The sequence below is a fragment of the Punica granatum genome, chromosome 5 (genome assembly GCF_007655135.1).
Source record: "Punica granatum isolate Tunisia-2019 chromosome 5, ASM765513v2, whole genome shotgun sequence".
In the NCBI taxonomy this organism is placed as follows: Eukaryota; Viridiplantae; Streptophyta; class Magnoliopsida; order Myrtales; family Lythraceae; genus Punica; species Punica granatum.
Window position 1 is genome coordinate 21,466,707 of NC_045131.1, and position 11,717 is coordinate 21,478,423.

At 36.1% G+C, this 11,717-nt stretch overlaps 1 protein-coding gene across 1 annotated transcript; it reads right to left on the minus strand.

Annotated features, from left to right (window-relative positions):
• Positions 1 to 422: 422 nt before the first annotated feature.
• LOC116208544 (cyclin-T1-3-like) lies at positions 423 to 5,223 on the minus strand. Its single transcript, XM_031542037.1, has 6 exons — positions 4,406 to 5,223; positions 3,171 to 3,252; positions 2,046 to 2,180; positions 1,331 to 1,518; positions 1,058 to 1,209; positions 423 to 746 (listed from the first exon to the last, which is right to left on the minus strand). Exons 1-6 carry the CDS (start codon positions 4,606 to 4,608, stop codon positions 676 to 678), a joined length of 831 nt encoding a protein of 276 aa, XP_031397897.1. The 5' UTR covers positions 4,609 to 5,223; the 3' UTR covers positions 423 to 675.
• Between the last annotated feature and the right edge of the window lie 6,494 nt (positions 5,224 to 11,717).

Below are 11,717 nucleotides of genomic sequence, written 5' to 3' on the forward strand. Positions count from 1 at the left end.
AAAAGATTTAGAATCAAAATAATTAAAATGCTAAAGATTGAGGACTAAAAATGAAAAAAAAAACTAATGTCGTAATCCCCTATGGCTAACGAAGTACATCACATGAGAGCTAATTATCCCTAACAAAAACACATGGTACAATTTATCCCGACTCCAAACCTCAATGAGGATTTTTGTATTTTTTCCTAATATAAAATATGCTAAAAGTAATTCACCATTTTATAATCAAACAAGATTGACTTATTTTATTAAGCACTTATTTCATTAAGTACTTGAAATTTAGTACTTAAAATTCAGCACTTCATTTTAAATTCAAATAAACATAACCTTACTCTGGTCGGGCCGAATAAAAGGCTTAGGTGGGCCTATAATGAGGCCCCCTAAACAACTTGGTCCCACTTTAGAGTAAAGGCCTTGGTGGATCTTCAATTTGGAGGTGCCAAGCAAGGGCATTTCTTGGCCATATGATGGGCCGGCCCTGTTACCGGCCTCCAATATTTTATTTTAGGAGAAAAAGGAAAATGCAATTGCCTTTAAATCTAATATCTAAAACATCGAATTAGTACAATATAATCTCATTTACTGCTAATATAATAGTCATCTACAATATCGAATCAGTAAGTTTATCTACATAATCTTCAACAATGACTGGTGTCCTGACTCACCACCAGTACTTCAACTTTTAGTTCCCTGTGATGGGGGAACCCCGTTTTGCTCATAAAGTTCCAGCATTTGATTGCTGACCTCTGAAAAAACAGCCAGACAATCAAAGAATAATTCATCAGAAAAAGAAGAAAGAGAAAAAAAGGATTTCGCACAAAGAAATGAAGTTTAGCAGGACATGTCTTAGAAAACAGATGTTCCAATCAAACATAAACGAAGACATAAACCAAGAAAGTCCCTTTAATCCATTTTATCTTTAAGACGTGATACCAAGTTAATCAGGAAAATGTTGCCAGTGCAATAAGTGCACAATTGAAAGGTTGCGCACCACAAATTGGTTTGGCACTATCTGTTGAAATTAATGAAAATTAAATATAATGGGGAAGAAGTGAACCTTCCAATTGACGGGGAGTTATGTCTAACTCATGCCACCAGATCATCTCACCGTCCGAGGGGAGCTTAACTTTCAGGAACTTGGCAGCGAGGAAAATCGCACCTGCTGCAATGTGATGGGGCTTAAATTGCAGGCAGAGCGAGGTCCTCAGCCTGAGAAGCCACTTTTACATTGTGTGAAGAAGATCAAGTGGAGGGAAGACTGTTGAATGAAAATTTTATCAAAAGAACCATAAAAAGCCAACAGAGAGGCAGTTCTTTTTTCTTATCGTACCCATCATTAACAAAATTCCAAGCAACTTGAGCAAGTGCCTTTTCTGTATCTTCGTCTGCGACCTTAAACTTCCTCATTGCTTTGACCAGGGGCTTGTAGGGGTGGTGGACGTTTAAGTCAAAACCCAGAGTTGCAAGCACAAGCCTCTCCGCTAACAAAATAAGCTCTTTCTGCTGTTCGTACACTTCCTGCACAGCATGTTGGGCAAGTCAAGCAATACTATTCTTGCAAGCTATGACAAAGGAATCTGGCCAACATAAGATTATGAAATTTGTAAAAAAGCACCATCCCGAGGCTAAATCTTAATAAACAATTTCACTAACTCCATATTTTCCTAACTTGTAGCAGACATTATAGAACTAGCACAGAATTACGTGACAAACATTTATAGCAGGACTATAAGGACACAAAAACATTAGCTCAGCCTACTATAATGAGGTCATTTTCCAAGATGGAAGCCCAAAGATCATGTCTATCATCAGAGATTGCTGTGATTTTAAGAATATTGATAACATGTGACCGTTCAAATATTCTTCTAAATGGAGAAGATGAAAATTGACAGCACAGGTGACTGTAGGGTAAGTAACTTATGCACATCATTGTAAAACAGAAGCAAGAGTGAGGGAGTGAAGGGCATGGAGAGAGAAGAACTCGCACCAACTCAATAGGTAAGATCAATCAGACTCTTCAAATAAACAGGCAAATTAGAGAACACCTTCTGTTTGATCCTTTGAGCAGCAGTTGCATCCTTTTTATGGATCATCTCATAGGAAACAGGAATGACCTCTTTTAGTGAACGGGGAGGCTCTTCAACCTTCCCAGCAAGGAACATGCATGCAGTCGCAATAGTCTGTGGAGCAAATAAATTAGCATTAACATAAACCTCCTGTATTAAATCTCAAGGTCTCAGAGAATGACATATGGAACAGCTTTCAGCAGGACTGGTGTTCTGCAACATCAATTACAATTGGATAAACCTAAATCATAAGTGTCTCTACTTAAATTATGATCCTTTGTAGGATAAAGAATCAAAATCCAGTTTATAGTACTTGACAAACCAAGTGTAGATAAAGTCACGTTCTACTGGATGAGTAACAGCAATTTTACGCAGATTTGAGCTAAACGTCTAACCCTTCCAGCAGCATAGCTCAATAAAGCCTAATCCTCTGGTCGTATCTATCTCATTCTTAGCAACCCAGCCATATATATTAAACATCCATAAAAGAGCAAACTAGATATCAGGAAATACTGGCATTTTTACCATGATTTAAAGGATTGATTTCAGGAAGGAGGTTGCATCACCTTTCCCACAGACATAACACTATAAAATGGATATATGACTCAATTTATTGGTTAAAAGTTGTCTTCACACTATAACACAGTATCACTCCTAATAGTTTGCACGACTTGCTTTCTATATAAAGGGTTAATTTCCCCCCAAAAAAAAAAATCAAACTTTTTACATTTTATCAAATCTAGCACCAACTTTTTTTTCTTAACATAAAAATAAAAATACAGATACTATCAATGTTAGCAAGCCTCAACTATTCTGTTAATGCTGACCACACCCCCCAAATAAGGGTAGCCAGCGACCCTACAGTGTGGTGGTGGCCTCCGGTTAGGCCCTCTCAGCCAAATTTGAAAAAAAAATTAAAAAAAATAAGTTAGAGTAAGAAAGGAAGAGGGGGTCGGCGGTGCGAACCTCATCGGAGGCCACCACCCCCCCGCTGGGGGTCGCCAACGACCCTCAGATTATTAAAAAGCACTAAAAATTATTTAAAAGAAAAAGATAAAATTGAAAAGAGTCACATATGACTGAATATTAGATTCAGTGACTCACCCTCCTGTCGTTCGTTGCATGAGACTGTTGCAGGAAAAATCGATGACAAAAAATTATTGCTGTAGCGATCGTTACTTGTGGTCTGCAAATAAAAAGGTAGGCATTAGATATACATCAATTTAATGTAAAAAGATCTATCTAAAAGAATATAGATTCCTACCAAGTACTTGCTTACATTAGAAAAGCTAAAAGCCCTTTTACAAGTTTCAATTTTTAAAAAAAAGTAGATGTATGTTTGAAACCTAGAACTACTCTATCCTAGAAAACCCAGAGAAAATTTGAGAACACACCAGAACCAAAAAGAGGCTTTCTCATCACTGTTCAAAACTTAAAAGGAAGCCATTAGAATTTCAGAATTGAGAAAACCGTATAGCTGCCATGAGAATACCACCAGAAAATATATTCCCATTGAATATTTCCTTGGATGAGGAAAGCTAGGAGTCTTTCTAGTTCTAAAAGTTTCATTTTTTTAAGAGAAAGTGGAGACATAAAAAGATAAAGACCAACTACTTAATACTAATCTATCCTAGCAAACCCAAACAAAATTTCAAAACACACCACCACCAATATGAAGCTTCCCCATCACTTCACTATTTTCAAATGGCAAAATTTATATAAATATCTATATATATATACACATAAATTCAGAACTAAGAAAAGTGTACACGAGAGCCTGATTCACTTATCCCATAGCACATTATTTATCCATACAACATTGCATTGAATAGAACATATCCCATATCTAATCAACAAGAATTTGCCATTTCAGGTGCACCAACTCTGATAAAAAAGAAGTTCTTTGAGGTAAGAATTTCAACCATAGAGGAACCTCATTACTATTTATTTGGCTAAATCATAGCCTTTTTAACTGACAAGAAGCCCAAATCCTCTCGCTCCAGGCTGGGGCATAACCGTTCAAGTAGGAAAAATATCCACATTCTGCCAACAACGTATAAGAATGGATAATGGAAGGAAACCCAACTAATATATGCTTTTTTCTTACTCATACAATTACTCTCTTCCTTCTTGAATCCCTAGCCTCTGTGTCTAGTCCATGCCATACACTGACAACAACATACCCCTAATCAATTCCTAGATTAATTAGGATTAGCTGTTACATGATTTGGTGTTTCTAAGACGGAAAAGGAATTGCACACGCTATGTAACGACCAATGCGGTAGCTAATGCAAGCATGAAACCGGGAGAAAGAAACAGAGGGGTCGAGGCAAGCTTACACTTTGAGCCTCATCCCAAGATCCTGCAAGAAGGTGCAGTATGACTTGCGGAGATAAGTCTCCTTCTTGAGCTCAATCCCGTCCCTTCTCGACGGAGAGTTCTCTTCGATTTCCTTTCTAGACATGTACCAACGACCCCCAACCCCGACATCCTCTTGCTGCCGCAGATGCTGCGACGACAGCCCCCCAACATTCCCCGCCATCCCAGCAATACGCCCAAGCCTCTCTGCCTATAGATCCCCAGTGAGATTCGGGCGTTCGTCAGAAGTCGTAACTACAATCAAAGCAGCACCTCCCGACTAGATTGGAACAAATGGAACACCTTTCCCTCCGAAAGAGGCCAGAAATCAACAAACTAGAAACCCTAGAACGAAAATTCGCAAACCTGGTTCGACTTCCAACAGGGAAATAACACGCGCCTGCTGCAACAGAGGACCTTGGGCAGCCGAATGGAAATCGCACAGAGTGATGTGACAGAGAGAGAGAGAGAGAGAGAGGAGAGGCGGATGCAGGCCGACGGGCGTCGGGATCACCGGCCACCGAGTAATAATGGAGGTGGGAGGAGGAAATAACACGCGGCTGCTGCAACAGAGGACCTTGGGCAGCCGAATGGAAATCGCAGAGAGTGATGTGACAGAGAGAGAGAGAGAGAAGAGGCGGATGCAGGCCGACGGGCGTCGGGATCACCGGCCACCGAGTAACAATGGAGGTGGGAGGAGGAAAGAAGATTGAGAAATGGAAATTAAGGAGAGAAGATCGCCAGGTCCTTCAATAGAGCAAAATGAAGAAAAGTACCGGGGGCAATTCGCGTATCATTGTGTCCAAACAGGTACGTGTTATGGAAGCTGTAATCTATACACCATATGATTATTGAACGGGTCAAATTTTGAAAATATAAACATGATATATTTATATTCGTGTCAACCCGGACATGATATATTTAAATATATTTATCGAAACGTCACAATAGGTACACGTATCCATGTACAACACGATTAGTATATGGATTAAATTTTGAACAAAACCTATTTATTCGTGTCAATCAAATTACTCGAACATGTTAACACGACCTATTTATCCATTCAACCCGGACACGTTAAACATGACCTGCTTAAACATACCTATTCACAATCTGCAATACATTTTGAACAAATGGATCTATTAAGGGACAAAAACTTCACAACAGCAGATGAAATCAAGAATGAGATACAAATATAGAGATTGCTTTACCTCCAGTATGCTATAGCTATACCAACAAGTCAAATTCATATGGCTACTCTTCCAGCAAGTAACTGACCTCTAAGGGCATAACTTATCAAGCAAGACTTCCATGTCCCCGATGTTTAACTTCTCCCGGAGTTCTAATGCTTGAGACCTAGGCAGTTGCTAGTATGTCGCATTGCTTTCACCAACAATTTTGTTCACTCCACAGCCCCGGGTTGTTGTAACCTCTACGTAATTGCAACACCGAACATCCTCAACCAAAAATCAAGAAAGAGCATTGCTGAAATAAACTAAAATCAACATGAAAATCGAAAACCCTAACTTCACAATCAACTAACCCTAACTTCAAAATCGACTCAACTCAACTGAAATTCAACTAACCTAACATGTAATTTGACTATCTCAGCTGAAATTCGAAACTCCTTCTTCAAAATCGACCAACCTTGAGTTGTGAGGGGAGAGTTCTACAAGTATGAGAGAGAGGAGATGAGGCGGTTGCGACCATGAGAGAAAGGAGACTGAGGTGGCTGCAAGCGTGAGAAAGGGGAGATTGAAGCGGCTTCAAAGGGTAGAGAGCTGAAAGAAGTGAGAGTGGAGGGCTCCAGATCGAGGGCTCGAGGTCACGGTTGAGGGCTCAAGGTCGAGGGCCCAAGGTCGCGCCTCGCGAGTTCACCCAGAGTGGAAAAGTAAAAGAAGGAGATATGAAGGGAGATCTAAACTAAAGCACGCCTTCAGCCTTCAGTCGTCTGTGGTCTGTGATCGTCGGGGTCATGGTCGAGGGCGAGTCATCTTTCACAAGCTTCTGTCGAGTCTCGAGTCTGTTGAGAAAGAAGAGAAGAACAGAGGGGGCAGTCGGGCAGCGGAAGGAAAATAGGAAATTAGGGTTAGTAACTTAGTAAGGATATTTTGGTAAATTTAATTATATAAACGGGTTAACAGGTTACACTATTAAACACGTCTAAATAAATAGGTTTAATCGTGTATAATCGGATTACATTGGTTCAACCAGGTAAGACACGCTTATTAACCGTGCCTAAAAGGGTTGGATCCGTTTAGATTGAATATCAAAAATGCCCAATCTGAACCCGTTTAACTCAGTGTCGTATCAATGTTGTATTATCGTGTCCTGTCAAATATTGCCGACCCTAAAGAAAAGTAGACACATGGCGTGGCAATTGCATCAAATATTCTCATTCTTATTAGCGCGTGAATTTGATTTTTTTTCTATGTATTCATTTTTTTTTGGGTAAATTGAAAATATCAACTATATAATATATTATATATATAACATATGTAATATATAGACTTGACAACCCCATAATAAAAAAAAGAGTAGAATTGTAAATTTCTATATAATCAATTCATATAAAGATTATTTTTTATACATTCTTTCAAATAATAATAAAATAAACTCGGCTACGCCATAATAAATAGGAATAAAATTATAAATTTTTGAACAATTAATTCATATAAACATTATTTTTTATACATTCTTTCAAATAATAAATAATTTAATTATAAGTGTAGAATTATAGATATATATTATGGTCCATTTATGAAATAAATTGAATTAATTAAAATAATTCATAAGTAAATTAAAAATAGAAAATATACGTGTACTATTAATTAACTTAAGGCATAAAGTTTACATATTTTATTTTGGTTATAGTCAATAAATATATATTTCATACAAAAATCATGATATAAAATCAAGGGAAAAATGTCACTTCTTTTAAATGATGAATTAGCATAAAATTTATTCGGCTATTATTAATACAATATCACATAAGTAATGTTTAGCATAAAATTATTCACCTATTAATAATATAATATCAAGTATGTATCAATCACAATATAAATATATGTTTTTAAAAGAATGCGACAAATAATTATAGTTGTCAAAGTTCTTCTTATCCACTTTAGCTAATGATGCGATTCCCGCCAATAATGACGAGACCCGACAGCAAAAGGATCCCAAGATCGTTCTATAATCAGAATTGATTGACAAACCTTCAACCCGTTGTTTACGACATAAATAAGAACCTTGGTATAACTGACCTCAACTCGTTGTTTATTGCGAAATAAGAACCTCGGTATAGGAAGATGCCACAAACGGTTGTGGAAAGTTGTTTGATAAGTTGATGATGAACGCCACGAAAATTTCCGATAAGTTCGAATTAATTCTTCAAGAACCAAAGAGAATACTCTCACAATTTTCTAAATGTTCATTTTCTCTTAAAAATTGACAAGATGAATATATATAGACCAAAATTAATCCTAATATAGTCATGTCTCATCGTAAAGTAAGGAAAATAAAATCTAAAGTATCTATAGAGATATAACTTAATCTATAAAAATATGAAATTTAAATATTTCTAGAATATCTCCATCAGATTTAAACTTTAAACAAATCTGATAATATTTTCTCTTCATATTCAACAAATATTCTAGAAACTTCTAGAAAATGACATATCATGGATTAATCCTCTGCATCATAGATTTGGCTGGAATGTTATAGAACTTGAATCATGTTGATGCATCTTTGTTGATCACGTGGTTCATGTCCAATGGGCCTCTACGAATTTGCTTGAGCCCAAATCTCTTGAATTAGGCCGTTGAATTCATCTTTAAACTTCTTTACTCGTGCTCGCGTAACCGATCCAATTGAAACTTGAACTGGATCTCTTGAAATCGTGCTACGATTTGCATCATTCCTCTCCTCTTGAAAAAGATTTGCCCTCAAATTATCACCTACATCAAAATGAAGTAAATTAGCAACATTAAAAGTAGCACTTACATTGTACTCACCAGGTAAGTCTAGTTTGTAAGCGTTGTCATTGATGCGCTCTAGGACTTGAAAATGACCATCCCCTCTTGGAAGCAATTTGGAATGTCTTTGCGTCGGAAATCTCGCTTTCCTCGTATGCAACCAAACCCAATCTCCGGGTTCAAAAATTAGCTTATGACACTCCTTGTTGGCGTGTTTTGCATATTGCTCCGTTATTCGCTCAATGTTGAGTCTTGCTTTTTCATGAATCTGCTTGATAAATTCAGCTTTCTTTTTGCCATCTAAATTAACATGCTCAGTCAAAGGTAAAGGAGATAAATCCAATGAAGTTAAAGGATTAATTCCATAAACAATTTCAATTGGTGATAAATAGGCGAAGAAATAGAGAGCCACTTATAGAGGTCGTGCTACGATTTGCATCAATTAATTTGGTAATTTTCTTGATTTATATTCAATTAGATTTATAATTCTATATGATTTTATGATGGTAATAATTAGATAAGTAAATTTGAAGCCATTAAATAGGTTATAAAAGTCTTCTTTTAATTTTTATTAGATAATTTAAAGTATATGAATAAAAAATTGTCATAGGATGTAACAAAAAGTATCATAAATAAAAAAAATCTATCTTATTATCTTTAAACAAAAGCATATCATGTATGGTAAAAAAAATTTAGTCATAAAACATGCACAAAAGTAGGAATAAAAAAATATCATATGCAAATCACCCAAAAACAGATCATATGCAACAAAAAATTATCTTAAATAAGTAAAATGTCTATTTCAATATTTTTGAAACAAAATTTCATCATATATAATACAATTTTATTTTATATATGCATAAACAACTGGTGTTAATAGATGTTAAAATTCAATGATCATTTAAACTTAAAATATTGATAATATGATACACTCAAAATTAAATTAGAAGTCATACCAATTTCAAATTAATTATCATTGTGACTGGAAAATTTCTAAAACTTCCTTAAATAAATCATACCTAAATATTACCTTCCAGTCAATATTAGTCCAACATAAATTTTACCACTAATGCAGTCAATAAAAAGAATAATAAATTTTGTAACAACTAATATTTATGGTATCATTATGATCAGTAAATTCTAAATTGTTGTAATTGCATGATAATTTTATGTATAAGTTGGATTTGGAGCTCATGTGCTTGTTGACCATAGGCATGTTGAGAGGCTATTTTGCTAACATTTAGTATGATTTCTTGGCTTGGGTTTCTTCTTTATTGAGCAAAATTCATGTGGCATCTTATAATTTAAATTCTTTCCAATTTCTTGTATAATTTTCGTTGGCACATTCCACAGGAGTATAGATAGGATGAAGCAGTTTATCAAGTCCATTATGAAAAGGGTTTCAAGCAACTATTAGAATTTTTAATTTTCACAGTTTTCACTTAAAATATCTAATAATATAAATATATTCACTTAATATAATAATTTTTTATTAATGAATAATTTTCTTACTTATACATTATATTTATTTTTCGTGTCCCTCAAATAATTATTTGTCATCGAAAGTTTGAAATTTACAATATTAAAATTAATAGAGTAAAACAATTGATATGTGATATATTTCATGCACAATACATATTCAATTTAATTTATAATTTTATAGTTGTATATTTATATTCCTACATATTATAAGTTATTATTTGTAAAATCCGTGCAATGCATGGGCCTAAAAATCTAGTTCAATAATAAATTAGTCTCTCACCATGTCGATGGTATAGTCATGTACAAATGGGGGTGTATTAATCCCTACTACATCATATGATACTAAAGTAGCCACATCCTGTGTTATTAAAACCAGACCGGACGTTGAGTCGATAACGTTGTGGGTTCATGGTTTATGAGTTTAGCGGGAGGTTCGATGGGTCAGACTGCGTGTTCAATTAATTATATAATAAATACTTATATTATCATAAAAATAAAATAAATGACAATTTGTGTAATATTTAGAAGAATAAAAGAATAATTATATGAATAGTAATCACAGGAAGTTGTTGTAGTCTAGTAGATTAGAGGGGTGGTTTAAATGTTAGTGTGGAATAAAAGGGTCGAGGTTCGATTCCCCTCACGGTCAAAATTCAACCACAAGGCTATTGGTCTTTCCTAGGAATCGAGCAAAGCCTCGAATCCAACGACCAAACTCGTCTCTCAAAACAACTCTAGCCCCAGCCTTTCCCGAAGGGAGGTGGGCCAACCTACATTCACTGGATGAGTGGTCTAAGTATTTGTCCTTGGGAAGAGTGCATGAAACTTTGCTCATCTCTATTAAGACTAAGATTATGAAGATTCGTGGAATTCGTGGCTCTTTGATATATAACTTCATACTGCTTCTTCCAAATAAGTCAGAGGGCTTATGGGAAAATAATGGACCATTTGATACTGTGCTTGTGGCTCTCATAAGCCTGACAATGTTGGTAACCTGAAAGTGCCCCTCTTGAAGATCGAAATTTCCAAAGAATTCTAGTATTATGACACTTGACTATCAAGCAAGAATATTCTGAGTATCTTGCGTTATTATGTACATATCCATATTTTAGGCTAGTTATCTATAGTTTCCTAGTTAATAGCTGGCACTTGGCCTATATGTACATGTTCTTATTAGTAATACAATTTGACAGACAATTGTCCATTAATCTTGTCTTTTACAAAGTTTTCATGGTATCAGAGCAGTTGGCCTAAGGGCAAGCTCATCACGTACCTTCTCTACATCATGTCTGGTGATCAAACACTTGCACCTCTTGCAGGAAGCGGAGGGAATCAGCCACAATTGGCTGCACTACTTTCTCCCTACACCGTCACTTCGTCTGATGGCACCGGGGTTCAGCTGATCAATTGTAAGCTGAACAGGGACAATTACCTCACATGGTCCCGGTTGATGTGGATATCACTTCGCGCGAAAAACAAAATAGGATTCATTGATGGAACCCTCCTTGAACCAGCAGAAGGAGAGCCGAACAGGGCTCTATGGGTGATAGCAAACTCCACGGTTGTTCCATAGATTGCAAATACGTTGGAGAAAGATCTTCAACCAAGCATCGCTTGTATCGAGAATGCAAGAATTCTCTGGGACGACTTGAAACAACGGTTTTCCCAAGGTAATGAAACCCGAATTTGTCAACTAAAATGCGAAATTTACCAGTTGAAGCAGGAAGGCAGACTCGTCTCAGAGTATTACTCACTACTCAAGGGTCTCTGGGATGAACTCGATCAATTGCTCGAAGAAACTGGCTGCACCTGTGCATGCATTTGTGGGATTGGAGCA

Excerpts from the sequence above, each read along its gene's own strand:
- LOC116208544 (XM_031542037.1), bottom strand. The coding sequence starts at position 4,608 with ATGGCGGGGAATGTTGGGGGGCTGTCGTCGCAGCATCTGCGGCAGCAA. Across the intron at positions 3,253-4,405 it reads CTTGGGATGAGGCTCAAAGT|ACCACAAGTAACGATCGCTA; the intron begins GTAAGCTTGCCT and ends TTTTATTTGCAG. Across the intron at positions 1,519-2,045 it reads CTCAAAGGATCAAACAGAAG|GAAGTGTACGAACAGCAGAA; the intron begins GTGTTCTCTAAT and ends CATGCTGTGCAG.